Source organism: Larus michahellis, chromosome 13 (assembly GCF_964199755.1).
Source record: "Larus michahellis chromosome 13, bLarMic1.1, whole genome shotgun sequence".
Lineage (NCBI taxonomy): Eukaryota > Metazoa > Chordata > Aves > Charadriiformes > Laridae > Larus > Larus michahellis.
In genome coordinates, this window is record NC_133908.1 from 17298587 (window position 1) to 17320795 (window position 22209).

The 22209-nt window shown below is 51.4% G+C and overlaps 2 protein-coding genes and 1 long non-coding RNA gene across 10 annotated transcripts; all 3 read left to right on the plus strand.

The window, feature by feature from the left end:
- Window positions 1–144: 144 nt before the first annotated feature.
- Window positions 145–5237, plus strand: LOC141750841 (somatomedin-B and thrombospondin type-1 domain-containing protein-like). 8 transcript variants are annotated; one of them, XR_012589802.1, is made up of 6 exons: window positions 145–653; window positions 1424–1810; window positions 2440–2573; window positions 3551–3671; window positions 3762–4041; window positions 4344–5237. XR_012589802.1 is itself a non-coding variant. In XM_074606665.1 (6 exons), the coding sequence occupies exons 1-5, from the start codon at window positions 446–448 to the stop codon at window positions 3654–3656; spliced, it is 747 nt and encodes a 248-aa protein (XP_074462766.1). In that variant the 5' UTR covers window positions 145–445; the 3' UTR covers window positions 3657–3671; window positions 3762–4080. The 8 variants fall into 8 exon arrangements, 5 of the variants coding, with proteins under 5 accessions (XP_074462766.1, XP_074462765.1, XP_074462764.1 ...); XR_012589803.1 differs by having other exon boundaries at window positions 3762–3990; XR_012589804.1 differs by lacking the exon at window positions 4344–5237 and having other exon boundaries at window positions 1424–1606; window positions 1720–1810; window positions 2412–2573; window positions 3551–3617; window positions 3762–3795.
- Window positions 4895–11302, plus strand: LOC141750579 (uncharacterized). The gene is made up of 6 exons (XM_074605932.1): window positions 4895–4999; window positions 5140–5247; window positions 5364–5544; window positions 6213–6271; window positions 8660–8756; window positions 9183–11302. Exons 1-6 carry the CDS (start codon window positions 4895–4897, stop codon window positions 9299–9301), a joined length of 669 nt encoding a protein of 222 aa, XP_074462033.1. The 3' UTR covers window positions 9302–11302.
- A 2180-nt stretch (window positions 11303–13482) lies between these two features.
- Window positions 13483–18279, plus strand: LOC141750704 (uncharacterized). The gene is made up of 4 exons (XR_012589757.1): window positions 13483–13614; window positions 13712–13791; window positions 14455–14508; window positions 15855–18279. It is a non-coding gene; the product is annotated as an uncharacterized LOC141750704 (long non-coding RNA).
- The last annotated feature ends 3930 nt before the right edge of the window (window positions 18280–22209 follow it).

Here is a 22209-nt window from a genome sequence, read left to right on the forward strand (position 1 = left end):
CTGTGTTGGCGTCCAGGCAGTGCTGAGTGGGCAGTGAGCGGCTCCTGCAGTGTGGGTGGGGATTGGGGATGGGGTCCCCTATTGCGCCCAAATCCTACTGTCCTCCGAGGCTGAGCCGGTGTTCCTGGGAGAGTGTCAGCATCAACCCAGCAGTGCCCGTTCACAGATGCTCCTGGGCAGCTCTGGGGTTGCATTATCCCATGCACAGTGTTTTATTAACCATCCCAGTTAATTTTATTAACTCCTTACCCTGGCCACAGAGGGAAGAGCCAGGATGGCGAGGGGCGGTGGAGCAGAAGGGAACGGGCTTTGTCCCACTGCCCAGCCCAGGGGCGGTGCAAACAGGGCTCCCAGTGCTGATGCTGCGGCAGCCCTCTCTCCTCGCCCAGTGTTTGCCAGTGTGGGGGGAAAGCCGTCCTTTGGGGGCTTGTGAGCACCCAGTGCCATGTGGGGCCTGCTGCTCTGCGGGGGCTGGCTGCTGGCCACCGGCTACCTGGCAGGTGCTGCGGGCGGCTGCTGGCACCAGTGCTGCCCAGGCAGGAACAACACCTGCTGGGCCTCAGGCAGCCATACGGCACGCTGCTACTGCGACTCGTACTGCGAGAGGACAGGTGACTGCTGTGAGGACTACCGTGCTGTGTGCCGCCATGCCGGTGAGTGTCGTGATGGGATGGCACTAGCTGGACCCCATGCTGGGGGCAAGCCCTGGGGCTGGGGTTGCTAGCCTGGGCCTGGTGCTTTTGGTGGCAGGTGTTTGCTGTTATCTGTTAGCCCTGTACTTTAAGCAGTAACAGGATGCTTCTGGGGAGGCCGGCTGGGCTGGATTTGGAGTAATATCCCGATTTTCCACTTTTTTCTATGCTGAACATCTGGCTGCTCCCAGTGCAGTAAGAGAGCCCGCAGGGGTGGCCTCTGGTCTGCAGATGACAGTAGCACTGTCACTGCAAGCCTAAATTGTCAGTGTGGAACCTGAGCGGGATGAGCCATGGTGCCACCCCTGCTACTGCTGCTGGCAGCGCCTTGCACAGGGACGCAGGAACCAGGGGCTGCACTGGGGGTGACAAACAGAGAGTGTGGGCTTAGGGGGTGCAGACCCAGCCCACCCTGGGGACCCAAACCCAGGATCGTGTGCGCCGCGGCCCCTGGGACAATTGCAGCAGTCAGCCTTCCCTAATCTCTGGGTAGATTAGCGAGGTCCCAGCTCAGCGCAATGCAGAGCTGCGGTAGCAGTGCAGGGATAAAGTTCTGCGGAAGCAGTGCACAATGCCACTGTGCTGGTAGGGCAGGGGAGAGGGGCTGCCAGGGTCACCCTGACCCTTTCCCTCTCTCCCCGTCCCCTGTGCTGTGCCTCCCCTGTCCTCTTTCCATTTTTCATGCCATTGAAGCTCTCTCTTCCCTCTCCGCTCCCCTGGCCTGCTGGTAGCGGTGGGCTGTGCGGTGGGGCCCTGGGGGCGGTGGAGCAGGTGCAGCTCCCTGTGTGGGGTTGGCAGCAAGGCCCGCAGCCGCCAGGTCACCGTCCCGCCCCGGCACGGAGGAGAGCCCTGTCCCGACCTCAAGCAGCGCCGCGGCTGCCTGGGCGAGCACCCAACCTGTGAGACAGCCAAAGGTAACGCGGGTCCCGCAGGGATGGCCACCTCCCTTGTGCGTGACTGTCCCCGCTGCCCATCCCGTGGTGTCTTTAACCATCCATGTCCCCCACCCTGGCTGCTCCTCTGCCAGAAGTGGCCAAGATATTACCTGACTCCTTCAGCCAGGACTTCAGGGATCCCTGGCGGAGAGATGGGCAGCTGCTGCCGGAGGAACTGTCTGGGTGGGTGTGGGGCTGAGGCCTCTCTGTACTCCCCCCTTTCCTGAAGCTGTGACCTCTGCACACACCCCCTACAGCCATGGCCCCTTTACACGCCCCCTACAAAACTATGGCCCCTTTGCACCTCCCTCTTAGAGCTGTGGATGCCCCCCCAGAGCCATTACCCTTCCCACCGCCCCAAACCATGATCCCTTTGCACTCCCCTAAAAGCTGTTGCCCCTTTGCACCCCGCCCCAGACCCATAGCCCCATTGCACCCCCATACAAAGCCATGGCCCCTTTGCACATCCCTCCTCCCTAAGAGCCGTTATCCTTCCCCCCGTGCTCCCCCGCCAAACCATGGCCCTTTTGCAACCCACACAAAACCGTAGCCCCTTGGCACCCCCTCCTAGAGCTGTAGCCCCTTTGCAGCCCCCCAAGAGCCTCTTCCACCTCCTTCTCCCTGAAATCATGTTCCCTTTGCACCCCCAAACCCATCACCCCTTTATACCCTCCCATCCATTGAGAAAACACTATGACCTCTGCCCTACCCTCCAACCACCGTTTTCCCCCTTTCCCCCTCCACTTTCCCCCCCTTTTTCCCTCTTTTTTCCTCCCCTCCCCAGCTACTGCAGCTATTTCCGCCTGACGCAGGTAAGGCCCCCCTGCCGTGGGCAGGCCTGGACCCGCCGGCTGCACCGGGACAAGCGGGTGTGTGTCAAGTGCCGGGGAGAAACATCCCACCGCCGTCCTCATTGCACCGGACATGGGCTGCAAGGAGCCAGGTAGCTGGTAATTTGGGAGGGAGGGGGTGAGGTGCCTATGAAGGGACATATTCCCCCTTGGAAGAGCATCTCTCCGTGCCCCTAAGGCATCTTCCTTTTATATTCTTAATTATAAATATAATATATTTATATAAAAAACTAATAATATGCCATATTATAATAATATGCCATAATATTATAGGATAATATTATTGATTTATCTTACAATATTATGGTGTATTATATGTGCTATACATCACTAATATATAGAATCATAGAACTGTTAGGGTTAGAAGGGACCTTAAATATCATCTAGTTCCACCCACCCTGCCATGGGCAGGGACATCTCCCACTAGATCAGGTTGCTCAGAGCCCCATCCAACCTGGCCTTAAAAACTTCCAGGGATGGGACTTCCACCACCTCTCTGGGCAACCTGTTCCAGAGTCTCAGCACCCTCATGGTGGAGAACTTCTTCCTAACGTCCAATCTGAATCGACCCATCTCTAGTTTTAATCCATTCCCTCTAGTCCTACCATTACCCGACATCCCAAAAAGTCCCTACCCAGCTTTCTTGGAGGCCCCCTTAAGATACTGGTAGGCCACTATAAGGTCTCCTCGGAGCCTTCTTTTCTCCAGACTGAACAACCCCAACTCCCTCAGTCTGTCCTCATAGGAGAGGAGCTCCAGCCCTCTGATCATCCTCGTGGCCCTTCTCTGGACACGTTCCAGCACGTCCATATCTTTCTTGTAGTAGGAGCTCCAGAATTGGACGCAGTACTCCAGGTGGGGTCTCACACCAGAGTGGAGTAGAGGGGGAGAATCACCGCCCTCCCAAATATGTTCATATAGAATAGAATATTTCAGTTAGATGAGACCTACAATGATAATCTAGTCCAACTGCCTAGATATATTATTATATACATCTAACTATATATATTTTTTTAAAATTATCTTGAATTATTCACCACATGCCCCAGCTCTCACTGGCTTTCCCTTCCAGGACATTTTGGGTGGCTGCTTCCGTGGCAGGGTGCCAGGGCTCGTGGGTGCAGGAGGGACTGCAGGAGGTCTGTGTCTGCCCCCCACCAGCTCTCATCTTTGTGTAGTATCCCCCAAAGAAGGTGAGCTGAGCCCTCCCCACCACTGCACCTATCTGGGGAGGGAGAATGAAATAAAAACACGGTGTCTTTTTTAATTTCACCCTTCTGCAGGCTTGCCACTCACCCGTGGAGCTGACTCCCCATGTTTTCCATTAAGTATTTTGTTGAAGAATGGGAAGAAAACCCTGCTTATAAAGATTAAAAATAAGGGAATCGCTAAAGTATGGTGATTAATGGAGGAAGAACATCATGCTGAGGTTAAATCTATGTGAGATGATGATGCAGCAGTGATATGGGAGGACGACACGATGATGTCATGCTCAGCAACGAGCTGCCATTGGTAGGAGCATCCTCCCTCTGTGTGTTCAGGCTGGCCCGACTGCAGTATGGGGTGAGCCATGAAGGGCAGAAATTAAATGTAGGCACCCAAGGTCTGCATGTGGGTGATGGTGCTGGTGCGTGTCTGGGTACAGCTGCAGGCCGCACTGGAGGGAGCGGGACTGGGCTGGGTGATGCTGGGCTGCGCTGGTGCTATTCCCCACTTCTTGCCTGACATGATGTGGCCTTGCTGGTGGGGTCCCTGCTCCAGCCTTGGCCAGAGTTACGCACAGCCAAGACACTGTGCTGGTGGCTGCAGCACCTGCCTGCATCCCCAAACCACCCCCTGGCTGACATCACCCCCACCCATGCCAGGCACGGCACCCGGTGCTCATCCTGCAGGGATCACCTTTATTCAGACACAGCCGCCTCCAGTGAACAGCAGTGCCTGAGCCCCATGCTGCCACAGCCGAGACATCAGGGGAGTTCTGAGCCATTGAAGACCCCCAGGGAACAGGCCAGAGGAGATGTGGGTGGCAGCAGAGGGCTGCTGTGCCCGCACCAGGAGTATCTATCCATGAGGCTTGGTGGGATGACCCACTGTGCCAGGGCTGGCCCGCGCCGGGCTAGCCAAAAGCCCACGGGCAGGCAGCAGAAAGACCAAGGTGGGCACAGCTCCTGGTCTGGGAAAGGAGGTGGGAGAGGGCAGCTCATGGCACTGCCCTCCCAGTCTCCTCTTATGGGACCCTGGCTGCAGGTGGGCTGCCAGTGCCCATCCCCGGGGGGGTGGAGCAGGCTCTCCCCGCCCCTGCAATGGGGAACGTGCCTGTCCCATAGCCCCAGGCCCGCTCCAAGCCCTGTCGTGCAGGGACGCCACAGGTACTCCACGCAAGCTGGGCCTCGAAGACCGTTGACTCTCCCTTAAAATGGGCGCCTCCCCGCCCGCCCTGGCCCCGCCTCCCGCTCCCCTCGGACTCGCCCTCTGCATGGCCACGACTCCCGCCTCCTCTCGGCCCCGCCCCGCCGCGCAGGTGCTTTGCCACACGCACCCGAACTGCGGGAGGCCCGCCCGCCCTCGAAGGGCCGGACCCCAGAGAGCGCTGCGGGGGGACAAGGCCGCGCAACGGGTTTATTTTGTGCTGCCGCACACAAATCTATAAAACTTTTAAAGAGGAAAAAGCCGGGTTTGGGTGAATTCCCCTCCGGCGGGCCCGGCCCCGTTGCCACGGCGACGGCCCCTCGTCCCCGCCCGGGCGTCTTCACCATGGCAACGGCTCCCGTACGGGTGGGCGGGAGGGTGGACCAATCACAGCGCGGGCGCCGCGCTCCCATTGGTAGGATCGCCTCGCCGCTCTTCCATTGGTCTGATCACCTCGCGGGGGTGGGGCGTGATAGGGATTGACTACGGAGACGGGCCAATGGAGCGGGGATGCCCAAGGAGGTTGGCGGGCGGCGGGGCAGTGGCCAGTGGGTGCGCGGCGTGGGCGGGACGGGGCGCTCCGGAAGCGGAGGGGCCTGGGGGAAAATGCTGGCCAGCCGCCGCCAGACCATTGTGAAGCAGTTGGACCGCGTCAAGGTGAGCGGGGAGCCTGAGCGGTGATGAGGGAGGATGGGCCCCTCAGTGGGGCTGGGGGAGCGGGGGGCCTGAGGGGGAACACTGACGGGTCGGAGGGGGGTGGCTGGGCCCGGCTCCCCGCGGGGTCCCTTCGGCCTGGCGGGTTTGAGGGGCGGTGCTGGCGATGCCGGCGAAATAAAGCCCGGCACGGCGGTAAGAAAGCGGTGCTCGGGCCGTGCTGGTGTCGCTCCGCAGAGACGCGGTTCCGCAGCGCCTCTGCAGTTTCCCAGCGCTCCCCCAGACTGCCCGTAGGGTCCTGGGGGTGCCGCGCTGTGGGAAGGCTGCGCTTCCCCTGGCTCTCAACGTCGCCTAGGGGAGCTGCAGAGTGGGTGAGGAAGCAGAGAGGGGGAGCTGGTTTGGGCCCCGGCACGGAGTCCAGGTCTCCTGCTCCCGGCGCTGGCAAACAGGCTCGTGGTGCTGGTTTTGGGGCTCAGAAGCAGGGAGTTGTGTGGCTTTGGTCTCAGGAACAGGGCTCAAGGTGAAATCCACGCCAGGTGCCTCTGTCTGCATGGAGGGTCCATCCCGGCCCCGCTCCCGAGGGCAGCAGTGGGTTGCGGGTCCCCCAGCTTGTTCCCGTTGGCTGGGTGTGACAAACAAACAGGCTTATTTCTCTGCTTTTCTTTTCCCAGGGTCACCTTCAGTGGCACGGGAAGAAAATCCTGCTCTGTTGATTCCGCTTGCTGCTCAGGTAGTGGCAGGGGGGAGTGGGGAGGCACGTTTGCAAGTTCAGGGATGCTACAGGTACTCCATGTCAAAGCCGCAGAAAAAGCAAATTTGCTGATACTGCAGAAAAGCTGATGAGGAGTTGCAGTTAACGGAGCGTGCTTCGTGCCTGAGTTGGTCCCTTGGCAGTTAGGAATGTTTTCCTTTGGGGTCAAAACCCGAACTTTCATCTAGGATAAATTAAGAACTGCCTGTTACCTTCGTTAGGGTCAAGCGTTTCTCTTCTGTTCGTTCATACTTATTTTATGGGCGACTTGGAAACAGCCTTTTATTTTTTGTGCATAACTAAATTTTTACTAGTCTGTGGTGTCATTATAGTTAATGTTTGAGCACCTAGATGCCAGTGGAAATGTAATGAACGAAACGTGATGGAAACTGGTGTGTCATTTGATTTTTATTTTTATTTTTTTTATTGGAGTGTTAATGTTTTTCTGTGTCTCAATCCACATTGTTCCGTGGAGCCTTTATTCTAAGACTTTTAAGTAAAAAAAGTTTGTCCTTCCAGAAAAGGACTGGTCCCTCGTAGGACTGAGGTGTAGACTTAGAGGGTCATGATCAGAATTAAAGCCAAATTTCACTGGATGTTGCTGCTGTTGGTCTTCACTTTTGTTAATATCCATGCAGCTCCCTCATGGTGGGAGCTCTGAATCATATTTCTTTTTTTTCAGTCTTTAACACATTTTTTCCCCACAAGGGGAGGCTACATTTAAAAGTTAATTAGTTTCCTCCCAGACGTGCCAGTGACTAAAATTGAGTTGTGCTTATTAAAACCAGAAAAATGACACTGCTCTTAGAGATCTGGACTATTTCTGAACACGTCTTTGTCACATGCAAATGTCATCGGGATGCGCTGACAGGACAATATGCTGAGACAGGGATGATCTCTGCCAGACAAAAAAGATACAAGGTCCTGGGGTTTTTGTCTGTTTGTTTTCTTTTGTGGGGGTGGGGTGTGTGTGTGCTTTCAAAAACAGTGTGATGTTGACTGCAGGTGGCAGCCTGCAGAGCTCTCTTGCTGCCTGATCTCTCCTTTTCTTTGTCTCTCCTCTTTCGTGGCTACAACTTTCACTTGGATAATTTTAGAAGAGCAATTAAGCGACTTGCCTGTGTAAAAGTGCTGGTAATACCAGGAAGGTAAGTGCTTGAACCGGTAGTGAATAACTTGGCTACAAGTAGAATTTCTGAAGGAAGAAGAACAGCTGCAGCAGGAAGCAAATCGCAAGTTCCCCCAAAATTGTGTGTCTCCAACACGTCAAAGTTTAATTGCCAAATGTTGTTTGGCAGTATGTTCCAAGTGACTGTTTTTGGTAAACATAAACTTTCAGGAAATTCAGGGTTATGTGTGGCGAAAGAAGTCCCTCTGTCTGTGTGTCCTGCTCCGTAAATGTCCGGTGGCAGGGCTGTTGTTCCCTACTCTCAGTATGGCTATGGTAGCACTGCGATATTTAGACCCAACAGACAGGTTTAGGAGTGGAAGAAGAATGCCTGTTTTCTGTAAGGGCTATGAACGCTGACCCTTTTCTCCCTCTCCTGCTTTCCTGTGCACCAGGTGAAGCTGTTTTATTTTTCTCCCTTGATGCGGGTTTGCAATTTGCGTTGCTAGGTTTTTGTGGAGTTCTCATTGTGGATCACTTCTGCTGTGGCCAAGTGTCAAGGTGCGGTTTTCAGTTCGCAGTTTCAGAAACCACATGCCCTGAAATGGGTGCAGGTGAAGCTGACCTTGGGCGTGCAGCCTGCGCTCACTGGGACGCTCAGGGGCTCCTCATCAAAGCAGCCGGGTGTGTGCGGGCACCCGCAGGGTTGCAGTCTGGTCTGAGAGCGTGCTGTGCTTTTGCTGCTGGGAGGTGGAAGTGAGCGTGTGCCCGGTAAATCCAAGGGCATCCAAAAGCTGGGAGGGACCCTGAGCAGGTTTGGTGGCACAATGGCAGTTTGAAAAGATCTTGACCGTTGGGAAAAACGGCCTGGAAAGAAATCACTGTTTTTTTGCAAGGAGGCAGTTTAGAAGGAGAGGTAGGTTGCTGTAGCCTTTAACTCGGGATGTGTAGGGTGAGGAAACCCTGTCTCTATGTAGGCTGAAGAAAATGTGCATAGGCGTCTGTGTCTGTCGCAGTGTGTATCTGCGTGTATCTGGGAAAGTGGCTCTAGGGCAACTAAAGCTGCCAGTGAGTCAAAAAAAGACAGGTTTGTCTGAAAAATGCAAAAGCTCTAGTGTCCCGTATCAACAACTGTGCTAGAGATGAAGCCAAATACTTTTTCCTCCGCTTGGCTGTAGTCCTTGCAAACCTCCACAAAAGAGGGGAGCTTTAGATTCCTAACCAGCTTTACGCTAAAGGGTTTTTTCCTCTCTTGGCAGAACGTCAACTGCCAGCGTTTCTTCTGCGGTCACCCTTTCTTCTGCCACGACAGTACAGGACAGATGGAAAGGATCCGGAGTGCTCTGCGAGTATGTGGTACGTCTCCGATGCGCGTTTGCTTTTTTCCTAAGGTCCTTGTCGTGTAGACTTTGAAGTTAACACGAAGGAGGTGCCAGCTCTCCTTCTGTAGTTCTTCTATGAAATATTTTAACAAAATCCTAAAAGTAAAATAAAGTCTGTTCTGGAGCATGTTATGCCTGTGCAAAGCTTACTTCCCTCTGTTTATTTTTCTCTTCCTGAGAGCATAATGTTCTCTTTCTGTGTGCTTACTGTTAAATGATACTGTGAAAATAATTTTGTACTAGAAGAGGGAAGAAACTGTTCGTAAGAGTTCACGTGTTCAGAAGAAGCAGACTTTGTTTTTGTGATAAAAGCTTAATGCTTTTTCAGTCAATAAATTTTAAAAATATCTTATGGTGGTACTCAAAAACCTTACTGAGATACCGGCCTCTGTCCTAAAAGCAATCCAGGTCAAAGAAGAGACACGGACAAAACAGGACAAATCGGCATCGCTTCTGCATGTTTTCCAGGCTTTGACACGAAGCATCAGCAGCCTCATAACTGCTGATGGCGAGTCCTGATGTGGTTTTGGTGAGTTGTGGCTTCCAATAACGTCCTTTGTCTGTAACCTGCAGCGTGTCATTTTGACTTTGCTTGGAAAGAGGTTTTTCCAAAATGGGACTGTTGTTCATTCAAAGCAGTTGCATTTCATGGAATTCCCATCAGCAACAAGCCTTTGTGCTCCCTTCTAAAAAAGGAAAAGAAAAAAAATTTCCTTCCAAAGGCCCAAGCACAGCACATTTTCCAACAGTTTGGTGGCATCGCCGTTCTTTGGGTTCTCGGTTGTAACAGTCGAGATACCATAAAAACACATTCCTCTGCATGTTCAACACAGCCAAAAGCATTAGCCAATCTGCCGGTCTTTTTTAGTAGCCTGATGGATTGCAGCGCCGGGGATTTGATCCCCCCCGCTCCACGCCCTGTAAAACCGTATGGGGGATCTTTTATCTCACTGGGTTTTCTGCGCTAAATGGAACTTTGAAAACCAAAAAAGTTAAAATTGTATGATCTGCAAACTGACTTGCATGGTTTAAACTGCAACTGCCAGTATAGCTGTAGCATACAATGTAGATTTGATTTCCCCCTTCCCCCGCAAAGGTAAAACCGTTTGGGGGGCTCTTTTATCTCACTGATTTTTCTGTGCTAAATGAAACCGTATAAAAAAAAAAACGTTAAATTTTTATGATTTGCAAACTGGCTTGCATGGTTTAAACTGCAACTGCCTGTATAGCTGTAGCATACAATTTAGGAGGTGTCCTTAACCAGATAGGTATTTGTTCTAATGCTTTAAAAAGAGAGGCAACTGAATATAACGTTGTTTTTTTTTCCTGCTATTTAGACGGTGTGCTCTGAAGCACTTTATTTCTGTCTGGCTTTCAGTGGCCTGTTTCCTCAGCAGTCCAGTAGCATCTCTCCTGGGCAGTGCAGCTGGCCAGACGTCCCTCCTCCTTGTGTAGCACACAAAAAACCTATAGTCAAATTATAGCTATGTATTTTGGAGAGAGATAATGTAATGGTATCAATTCATAGCTGTGCGAGCAAAATTAGTGCCAGAGGAAAGTCAAATACTTCTACAGTACAATTATTTTTAATGAGTGTATGTAAATGTAGGCACACCTTTTCAGCATAACGTGAATGACCGAGCTTTGTTCTTTATTGTTCCTTTTGCTGTTCACAGTTTACCCTTCCTTCTCGGCTGCACTGACCCAGCGAGCGAGGTGGGCAGCGGCAGCGTGAGGGCTGTACCTGCGGCAGTGGGTCTGTCAGCATCGATTCTGGTGTTACAGCACAGCCTGCTCCTGCCACCCTGCTGGGTGATCTCCCTGCAGCTGCACTGGGAGGAAGGGGCCAGGCGTTTCCCAGCGCTGGCCAGAGTGTTCGCCCTTACGCTAAGAACGTAATGGCATCCTGGCTTTTGCAGGTTGTGCCGTGTTTGGAGCTGAGCTGTTTTCCCCAGAATCCTCCTGTAGCTCAGCTCCTGTCCCATCCCTCGGCCTGACGGAATTCCTCAGCTCCCTTCCAGGTTATTTTTTAAAATGCTGAGCTATAATTGGGGATTTTTGTTTTCCAGGTGCCTCGTCGTAGGCGTCTCCTGCTGCTCGAGAGATGCCCCAGCCCAGGTTTGCAGCTGGTGGCAGAGCCTACCTGAGGGGAAGGGGCCAGCCCTGGGTCTGGGTGTTTTGGGCATTTTTTTTGGGTGAATAGAAGGATGTCTGTGTGTCTCAGGGTTGCGATGATGTCATTTGGGGTACCTCGATGTCATTGGGACAGCAGTGATGCAGCAGAGGAGCAGGTGAGTGGGGGACGTGGGGTTACGTGAGGGTGTCCCAAAAGAGGTGGTTCACAGCCCCAAAAAGTCTGAAAATCTTGGGATGCCTTAAAAAATGTGAAAACCTGTAACTATGGGCGTGAGGCATTGAAATAGAGAACAGTCTGTCATTTATATATGAGAAATATATATTTTGAGAAATAATATTATGTATGTAAAATAAGTTCAAAATAAAAACCTCTATGTCTAAGGATTCTATGATTCTGTGCTTCTGTTATACAAAAGATCCTAGAATATAAAAACATTTAAAAAAATGTATTTATAAAGAGATATTAGTGTCAAAATAGATGTGTAAGCAGACAGTCTAAATAGATATTCTGTATCATAAATGTTAATGTATAAGTGTAAGCATATTTTCTACATAAGTGCAAACAGGTGATATAAATTCCCTAAATAGATAATGTGTAAATAACTAAGGGGGTGCTGCCGCCCGGCGGCTCAAGGCTGGTCCTGCAGGTGTGCGCTCCTCCGTGCGCTGTGGCCCCGCCTCCGGCCCGCCTTGGACCCGCCCGCGGCGGCGCTGTGCGTTGGTTCCGCAGCTCGTGCGCATGCGCGGCTTCGCGGAAAGCGGTCTCGAGAGCGCGGCGGTCGGAGGGCGAACCAGGACCGCCGGGACTCCGTCGAGCTGCCCGCCGCCTCGAGCGGGATCGGTGCCGCCCGCCCGGCCTCGAGAGCGGCCGTCGGCGCTCCAGTATCGGCACTTACGCGTTACCGCGTCCCCGGCAGTGCCCGGCAGTTTTCCGGGTGTTCATTTCCGTGGCCCCTCAGTCCGCCGACGCGCCTCTCTATGGCACTTTAGTCCTCCAGGGCGCCGCGCAGTCAGCCGACGCGCCTCTCTATGGCACTTTAGTCCTCCAGGGTGCCGCTCAGTCAGCCGACGCGCCTCTCTATGGCACTTTAGTCCTCCAGGGCGCCGCGCAGTCAGCCGACGCGCCTCTCTATGGCACTTTAGTCCTCCAGGGCGCCGCGCAGTCAGCCGACGCGCCTCTCTATGGCACTTTAGTCCTCCAGGGCGCCGCGCAGTCAGCCGACGCGCCTCTCTATGGCACTTTAGTCCTCCAGGGCGCCGCGCAGTCAGCCGACGCGCCTCTCTATGGCACTTTAGTCCTCCAGGGCGCCCCTCAGTCAGCCGACGCGCCTCTCTATGGCACTTCAGTCCTCCAGGGCGCCGCGCAGTCAGCCGACGCGCCTCTCTATGGCACTTCAGTCCTCCAGGGCGCCGCGCAGTCAGCCGACGCGCCTCTCTATGGCACTTTAGTCCTCCAGGGTGCCGCGCAGTCAGCCGACGCGCCTCTCTATGGCACTTTAGTCCTCCAGGGCGCCGCGCAGTCAGCCGACGCGCCTCTCTATGGCACTTTAGTCCTCCAGGGCGCCGCGCAGTCAGCCGACGCGCCTCTCTATGGCACTTTAGTCCTCCAGGGCGCCCCTCAGTCAGCCGACGCGCCTCTCTATGGCACTTTAGTCCTCCAGGGTGCCGCGCAGTCAGCCGGCGCGCCTCTCTATGGCACTTTAGTCCTCCAGGGTGCCGCGCAGTCAGCCGGCGCGCCTCTCTATGGCACTTTAGTCCTCCAGGGCGCCGCGCAGTCAGCCGACGCGCCTCTCTATGGCACTTTAGTCCTCCAGGGCGCCCCTCAGTCAGCCGACGCGCCTCTCTATGGCACTTTAGTCCTCCAGGGCGCCGCGCAGTCAGCCGACGCGCCTCTCTATGGCACTTTAGTCCTCCAAGGTGCCGCGCAGTCAGCCGACGCGCCTCTCTATGGCACTTTAGTCCTCCAGGGCGCCGCGCAGTCAGCCGACGCGCCTCTCTATGGCACTTTAGTCCTCCAGGGCGCCCCTCAGTCAGCCGACGCGCCTCTCTATGGCACTTTAGTCCTCCAGGGCGCCGCACAGTCAGCCAACGCGCCTCTCTATGGCACTTTAGTCCTCCAGGATCCAGGAAGAGCTCATCAGTCTTCTGGAAATCAGCTGCTTCCAGCACTCTTCTAAAACCATAAAACACGATTAACAGTTAACCACGAAAATATCTGAAGATCGCAAAAATAAGGTGACGGCTGCAGAATTCTCTTCTCTACAGTAACAACTAGACAGAACTCAAACAAAAGCAGTAAGAGAATCACCAGAGGCAAATGCCCAATGGAACTAAAAGTGATTGTTGCTTTGCCTGCTGGGAACTTAAGGCATAAGAAAAGGAGCTGCTGCTCCTGTGGCCACCTTTTTGTCTTCTGGGGGGTTGGCCCCGCCCCTTTCTCCAGGGGATTGTGGGAAGGGCGGTGGGCGGGGCCCAATGGCAGTAGGCGGGGCCCGGGGTATATGAGCCACAGGCTCGGCTCAGGAGCTTGTTCTGCTGCTGGGCTCCTCTGGAGTTGGTGTTCTGCTGGTCCTTCACTTGGCTGCAGCTTTGGGGTGGGCATGTTTTGGTATTTAGGGAGACAGAGTTAAGAAGGCTGAGCTAAGACCTTCAGGACCAGTACACATCCTGCCACCTGTATAGTAGAAAGTTGACTGGTATGCAGCTTGTTTCCTTTTTTTCAGGTCAGTAACTTTGTGATGAGTGTTTAGGGGATGCCCAGACGGTTTAATAGTGTGCTTTTCTTTATTCTAGGAGTGTTGCATTTTCCTAGAATTCCTGACTTTATTGAAGATGGGCCTATGGTTTTTTCCACCAGTTTTGCAGTATGCTGTGTGAGTTGCTGCTCTTGTTTCTCTTAATTAGGTTGATGATGAGATTATGTTGTAGGGGTTAGGGTGAGCATTTTGTATGCATCTGCATATTGTACTTTAGCACTTCTCAATAAAGCAGCAGGGATGTAAGGCATAGTGTCATTCAGGGTATGGTATGGCTCATCACCTTTCCCCATTGCCCAAAGAGTGCCGTAGTGTCCCTAGAAGTTTTTGCAGCTTGCAGCAGGCCCCTCGTAGATTGTGTCAGGGCAGTACTTATTTTGTGGGTCTATAGCAGAGCCCAGAGTCTGTGGGAAGACAGAAGATAGGAGGTGCCTGCTGAACACAGGGCATGGCTCAGAAGAGCAGCTCCTGCGGAGTGGCTGACACAGGGGTTTCAGGGTTGCAAATATAGAATGGGAGCTGTCAAGAAGAAGTGGGGGTCCTTCCCTGACAGTTGAGGAGAGAGAAGGGGTTTCTAAAGTTTTGGTGCTGGGGGTTGGCTAGGAAATGGAGGCAGGTTCCTCAGTCTTTGTCATATTGGTTTTGCACTTGGATTTGGGTGTCAAGAGGGTCTGGTCTTGTGCCCTGCATTTGAGGTGAGATGGATAGTATTGAGGAGGAGCATGGGACTGGTGATTTCACAGAAATGCAATGGTAATTTTGTGTTTGTTGGTATCTTAGGTGTCATAAATAATTGTTGCTGCAGCCTCTGACTCTGGAATCGGTGTGAAACAGGTGAGCGGATTGCCATGGCACCTCTGAGGATGAGGGTGCTGTAGAAGAGGTTGGCCTCTACTATCAGGGTGGTCTCTGCTGGAGCCATGGTTTCTTTTTGTTTTACAGATGAAGAGGAACCTGGTGACTGTAGGAACACATCAGTTAGCTCTTTGTTGTGGGTTTTTTGTCAAGGATGAATTCAGACCCCTGGCTGTCTGAAAGCTAAGTAGAGGCACAGGTGCTGGAAGGGGGCCAAGGTTGACAGTTTCAGGGAGGAGTTTTCTAGTCAGGGTAGAGCAGAGGGCTATCCAGGAGGAGTCTCCTCTGAGTAGGTAGAGTGGGTTACTCTTCAGTACAAAGCTAGTGTGTGCTGGGCAGGGCAGTTCTGGCCTGTGTCTGTTGTTGTGTAGTTTGTGTGCTCTGTCTTCTGTGTCTTGGACTTTCCTTAGGTTTTGATGTCCTCGTTTCTCTTTGCACTCAAGGGGCACAGCATGTGCCTTGGGCAGCCCCTGTAGAGTCTCGAATGCCTGTGCTAATTGGCAGACCGCCCAATGGGCACTTCTTGCATAACAATTTTAAAGTGCAGATTGGACTTGCCTCTCGGAAGTTTCTGGATGGTCCTCTTCTGCAGCATCGTTCATGGCTGCATGAGCAGCTCTGTTCTCTGAGCTATAGCAGCTCTAGCCATCTGCTTTTATGGACTGGGATTTCTTCCCTGCATCCTTACATTCTCAGGTCTTGAAGCCAGGCTTCCTGCACATATGTCATCTCCATTTTGACAGGAACTTCTTAGAATGGGCTGTTACATTTGACTCTTTTATGATTTTTATGACTTTGCCACAGAACCTCCTCACGTCCGTGCTGTGGCCATCGGTCCTCTTGCCCAACAGCGTCTCTTGTCTGAAAGTCATTCTTCTTGTGGAGAGTTTTCTCTCATCTTGGAGTCACGTTGTTGTCTATAGTGCTGTGTGGTGTTCGGCTGCACGTGGGTGTGTTTGGTGTGGAGCTGCCCTGCCTGGGGATGTAGAGTCAGGGGTAGGTGGAACAGCAATAAGAGTCTATGGGTAATCTGTTGATCTGCCAAGCCTGTTTAGCCAAAGGTTATACACTCATCTGGGATCAAGCAGCCATTGTCCATAGTGTTTTATGGGGATGATTGGAGCCTCCTGGGAGGGCCTGTTTGGCAGTAGTGAAGCAGATTGAAGGTGTTAAGGCTTGTATGTGTGGGGATTAACGTTGGGTCCAATTTTTTTAATGGCAGGCTGTAGTTGGAGCCTAGATGATATTCCTAAATGGAAACAAGACCCCTGGAATTGTTCAGCTACTGATCAGCGTCTGGGTGACTTGTTTACTAATTTTTTCAGATGCAGAGGGACAAGATGTGCACTAAAGAGTCATGGAGAAGGCAAGCGGGACCCTGTAAGAAGGTGGGTCAGTTCACAGTGCTGGAGGGAAGATGTGACCGGTGGCTATGTCATTATATTATAGCTTGGTGGTGGGGTGTGGGGTTTTTTTTTTTTTCATTTTGAAGGTATGAAGTGATGAGTAAAGCAGGATATTGGCACCGGATGTGACTCTCGGGCAAGGCGGTCAATGACTAGTGGGCTGAAGCAGCAATTCTTCTCAGATGTTATATTGTGGGTGAAGTTTTTAGTGTCCTTTGTGTCTGTTTTACAGGTAGTCTGTAAGCCTCAAAGCAGCAGCCCAAAACCATGGAGGGCAGGTGGGCGAGAGGCCAGGGTAAAGGAGTAGGAGACAGGAATGGCTGTAGGCAGGCTGAGGTGTCGGGCAGTGTGTCAGCATATGTCTTTTCGTTGGCTTTTTTTTTTTTCAGGTGCAGGACGCAGGCTCAGAGGGACTAAGCCGCATGCTGATGAGCGTGCTGAGAAGGTGAGGCGGTTGTGGGCCCCATTGGTGTCTTAATAGTGAAGTATTATATGGCAACCTGGTTAATTATTTATCTTCTGGTTTTGCAGGTGCCCTGTGAGCCATCTTTGGAACTGGATGAGCATTAGAGGTGAGCCGAGGCAGCAGTGAGGAGGAGCTTGTGGTTGGTGATTTCTCACATGTGCAACAGTAATTTTGTTTCTTGGTATCTCAAGCAATGACGGCCACAGCATTTGACTCTGGAAGGAGCAGGTGAGTGGAATCCCATTGTGCTTTTGAGGAAGGGGAAATTGTGGAAGAGGTTGGAGGTGGCCTCTCTGAAACTTCTTGCTGTCACTGTTTGGTTTTCTTTAATTGTAGATGATGATGAGGAACCTGGTGACTACAGGAATATCCCAGATAGTCGATGTGCTGTGTGTTTGTGGTTTTTTTTTTTTTTTTGTTGACATCAGATTTAAGACCTCCAGCCCTCTGAAAGCTAAGTTGAGTGGCCAGGGCTGGGGAGGGGCTGGGAGGGGAGAAGTTTGTGACTTGCAGGGAGGCGTCTTAAAGTTAGAGAAGGGCAGAGGGCTGTCCTGGAGCTGTGCCCTTTGGGCAGGTAAAGGGAGCAGGTTAGTCTTCAGCACAATGCTAGCATGAGCCGGGCAGGGTGGTTCCAGCCTGCATCTGTTGTGTTGTTTGTGTGGTCTGTCTTCTGTGTCTTAAACCTTCCTTGGGTCTCAATGCTCTCTTTACACTTGAGGAGCACAGCCTGTACTTCAGGCACCATCCCAAGAGTCTTGAATGCCAGTACTCATCGGCACTGCCCCAGTCAGGCCCCACTTTTCTTGCATTATAAGCTTAAACAGTGGATCGGTCTTGCATCTTGGAAGTTTCTGGGTGGTCCTCAACTGCAGCATTGTTCCCGGCTGCGTGAGCAGCTCTGTTCTCTAGCCATCCATTTTCAGTGACTGGGACTTCTTCCCTGCATCCTTAAGTTCTTAGGTCTTGAAGCCAGGCTTCCTGGATGTACATCTCAGTTTGAGTCACTTGTTGTCCCAGACCATTACATTGTACTCATTTCTTGGGGTGTCCCTAGAGCCTTCTCTTGTCACCATTGTGGTCTTGCAGGTCTTCTTGCCCGACAGTCGCTTATGTTGGTGTCATCCTTCTTGCTGAGAGTTTTCCCTCATCTGTGAGGTGCATTGTTTGTAGTGTTCTGTGTAATGTCGGTCTGTGCTTGTGTGTGTTTGGCTCGGAGCTGCTCTGCCCAGTCATGTAAACTCTGGGGTAGGCGGAACATCAATAGGAGTCTATGGTTAGTTTGTTGATCTACCTAGACTGTTGAGGCAAAGGTGGTACAGACAACTCCCATCAAGTAGCCATCAGCAGGTTGTGTGGGCAGCTCTTTAATTAATGGGGTTATTTTGGGATGAGCAGAGCTATGTGGGAGGGGCTGTTCAGCAGTAGTGAAGCAGAGTGCATCACGAAGATGTTAAGGCTGCTTTGTGTGGGGTGTAATGTTTGTATGTTGTGGTTTTTTATTTTTTTTAATGTCAGGCTGTAATTGTACTCCAGATGGTATTTCTAAGGCGAAACAAGACCTTTTTGAGGGTGTGCGTGTGTCACATGGGGTTCCCCCTTAAAGAGGCAGTTCACATCCCAAAAAATGCCTGAAAATTCTTGTGGGGGATGTGTATTTAAAAAAATAATAAAACTTGTATATATGGGTATGAGGCATTGAAAAAAAGAACAATTTCTCATTTTTATACATATTGAAAAATATGAGTGTATGTATATAAAAAGGAGTTAAAAATAAAAACCTGTATCTACTATATTATATAAAGGATGTTATCGTATTAAAAGATCTGTCCCATAGCCAATTTTTGCCTTCATGGTTCTCTCTGTCTTGCTCCCTGTTGCTTCCTCCTGTCTGATCTGTAGCCCATAGCTGTCTTCTTTCCCCTGTGGCTCCCTTTCCCTGTTTTTTCACACCCCCCCCACCCCGCCCTGTAGTAGATTGCTGTTGTATTGGGTTTAAGTGACAAGGTTTTGTTGGCTGAGTTGCGGGGGGCAGGGGCTGCAGGGGTGGGTTCTGTGAGAAGACACCAGAAGCTCCCCCTATGTTGGGCACAGCCAGCTCAGAGAGGGACCTGCCGCTGGTCAAAGCCAAGCCCATCAGCAACACTGGCCAGGAGTGGAGCAGAAAGTCCCTGCAACATGTGGCGGCCCCGCTGTTGGAGCGGAAAAAGTGTGAGGAAGAAGGAGCAGCAGAGACAATGTGAGATGAACTGACCACAATCCCGACTCCCTGACACCTGCATTGTCCGGGGGTACGATGTAGAGAAGTCGTGAGTGAAGATGATCCCAGAAAAAGAGAGGGGTGGTGGGAAGGTGTTTTTTAAAATTAGTTCTTATTTCTTGTTATTTGATTGGCAATAAGTGAAATTCCCCAAGTTGAGTCTGTTGTTCTTGTGACTATGAGCAACCTCTTTGTCCTTGTCTCAACATACAAGCTTTTTCATTTTAATTTCTCCCCTTGTCTTGTTGAGGAAGGGCAATGATAGAGAGGCTGGGTGGGTACCCAGGGGCCAGCCAAGGTCAATCCACCACAGATTACTTCTATTAAGCTTTGTGTCCTTGTCTTTTAATGCTTGACTATGTTTCTTTTACCCAATCTCTTTTGAAACTTTATTTCTCCAGTTCTATCCCTTTCTTTTAAATTCTTGCTTAGGTTTGTTGAACCCAGTTTGTTTTGAAATTTTCTTGCTACTTTTCCCTCTCTCTGTCTCCCCAAATTAACATTAATTTCTTTCCCATGTTCTTGTACCCTGTCGCTTTTCATAATTCTCTTCCTCCATCTCTTTCACGGCATCTTCAGAGTTGGAAGGGACCTCTAGAGATCACCTAGTCCAACTCCCCTGCTAGAGCAGGCTTACCTAAAGCACATCCCTCAGGGCTGCATCCAGGCGGGTCTTGAAAATCTCCAGAGAAGGGGACTCCACAACCTCCCTGGGCAGCCTGTTCCAGTGCTCTGTCACCCTCACTGTAAAGAAGTTTTTCCGTGTATTTGGACGGAACTTCCTATGTTCTAGCTTGTGCCCATTGCCCCTTGTCCTGTCACTGGGAACCATTGAAAAGAGCCTGGCTCCGTCCTCCTTAAACCCACCCTTAAGATACTTGTAAACATTAATCAGGTCCCCCCTCAACCTTCTCTTCTCCAGGCTAAAGAGTCCCAGCTCTTTCAGCCTTTCCTCATAAGGGAGGTGCTCCAGTCCCATAATCATCTTGGTTGCCCTACGCTGGACCCGCTCCAGTAGTTCCCTGTCCCTCTTGAACTGGGGAGCCCAAAACTGGACACAGTACTCCAGTTGTGGCCTCACCAGTGCAGAGTAGAGGGGGAGAATGACCTCCCTCGACCTACTGGCCACAGTCTTCCCCATGCAGCCCAGGATGCCATTGGCCTTCTTGGCGACAAGGGCACACTGCTGGCTCCTGGATAATTTGCTGTTTACCAGGACCCCCAGGTCCTTCTCCTCAGAGCTGCTTCCCAGCACGTCCGCCCCTAACATATACTGGTGTTTGGCAGTTCTCCGTATCTAAGTCTTCGGTATGATTCTCATATTCTCATATCCTATGCCTCTCAAAATTTTGTGTCTATATCTCCTCCTAGCCATCTCCCTGCCTATAATTCCCAATTCTTCCTTCTCTTTTCAGCACACTGTCACTTTTTTCATTTTTTTTTTTCTGCATCTGCCTGTTATTTTTTTGCTTATGTTTCTTGTACCCTGTCGCTTCTCAAAAATTTTCTATCAGTGTGTACTTCTGCCTGGGTCCCTGTTTCTATTTTGTATTTCTTGATCATGTTTCTTTTCCCCTGCTCCTGTATGTTGTCTCGTCTTATGCTGCTGGTTACTTCCACCTCTCTCCCCTGGTCCCCATCTGGCTCATTTATTTCTCTATCTCTTGTGGTTTTTTTGCTTTTTTCTTCCCTTTTGTCCCTCTGTCCTGCCGCCTTTGGGCACTGAGCCTTGTAGCCAGCTTGCTGCCGGGCTTTCTTAGGCACATTAAGGAATAAACACTTCCTGCCTCCTCTGTGCCCCCAGATGCATTTGCTGCCCACAGGGTGCAGAGTTCATTGCTGGGGACAGGCTCAGGGGAGGGGGTGATGTGCTGTGGGGCTTTGGCAATGGCCCCTCTTCCCATTGGGCTCCAGCTGGGGCTGAAGCAGCCCAGGTGAGACCCATGAGGGGAGGATGGGCTCGGCCAGGCTCAGGTTCAGCCAGTGAGGCTGAGGTCACAGCTGGCTCTGCTGTGCTGAGGGCCCTGCCTGGGCACAGCTGCCTGCTGGAGCTGGCTGAAGAGTGACACAAAGGGGGTTCCACAGGCATGTGCCTCCAGCAAGGCACAGACAGTTCCCATGGTGAGGAAGGATCCCTCCCAGCCATCCCCGACAGAGTGCACCACCAGCACAGAGCACCAGGAGCTCGCTGCCTCTGTCGTCTGCATGTGTGAGCCACCATGCCTCTGGGATGCCTCATGGGAGAAGAGCATCGAGGCACCCACCACCCGCTCCTAGGCAGGCAAGGGTCAGGCTGCCAGCACCACTGAGGAGCAAGGGGCAGAGAGAGAAGCCTCTGGGCCATGAAGGTCTCCCACCTGCGCCAGGAGCTGTGGTGAGTCACATGCCCTCTCATGTGTGTCCAGGCCCTTCCCTGCCATGCTTCTCATGATCTCTGCCTGTGTCTTTGCCTGTCCTAGACTCTGGCTCCCCCAAAGTTTCTGCTCTTCTGCCAATGCCACCCTGTACTCCGTCCCCTTCTCCGTTTCCTTTCTGCGCCTCTGCCTTCCCAGCTCCCCATCTGCTATTATTTCATTCTTCCCACGCTGCCTTCTTCACTGTTGCTTGTGAAAATTGCATTTGTAGGTCTCCCTCTACCCAGCAACCCATCTCTATTTCCAGTGACTCCCTCTGCTTCACCCCCCCATCCCTCTTCCATTGTCCTCTGTCTGTGGCTGTTGGTCCAACTCTATCTCCTGCTATTTAACTTTCTAACTACCTGTATGGCCAGTACCCCGTTGCTTTCCAAATTTTCTTTCTGTGTCTCCGCTTACCCAGGTCCCTGTCTGCGTTTTTTAATTCTTCTTGCCTGTCCTCTACTTTGTTACTTTTAAAATTTTGTTTCATTGTCTTTATTTATTCAGGTTGCTGACCCTATTTTTTTCTCCCTCTTTTCTTAATCTGTTTGGTTTTTAAATTTTCTTACTATGTCAACTTTTATCCAGTTTGCCATCTTCGCCTTTTAATTTTTCCTGTCTTTCTCTTACCACCTCGCTTTAAAAATTCTGTCTACTTTTATGAGGCTGCCAATACCGATTTTAATTTGTTCTGTATTGTTTTTGTACTTCGTTGCCTGTAAACATTTTTTAGTTTGCTGTCCCTATGTTTTTATCTTTTTTCCTTTCTTTCCATAACCACTCTTGCTTTTAAAAGGTTCTTTCTGTCCACTTTTATCTCATTTGCTGGGTATATTTTTAATTTTTTTATTTCATTAACACAGAGCCTTTTTAGAATTTTCTTTCTACATCTCCATTACACTTTGCATTCCGTATTTCCTAGTTATTTCCTTTTGTTTCCCCAATCCCCATCACTTCTTAAATTCCTTACTTTTATCCTGTTTATCTTTATTGCTTATCTTTTCTTTTAATTATTTCTTGTCTTTTCTTACTGCTGTCGCATTTAAAAATTTCTTTCTACATCTGTTTTTGTTCGCCATCCCTATTTTGTAATATTTCTCTTTATTTACCCTACCAGCTAGCATTCTTTAACTGTTCTTGCTATGCCTACTTTTG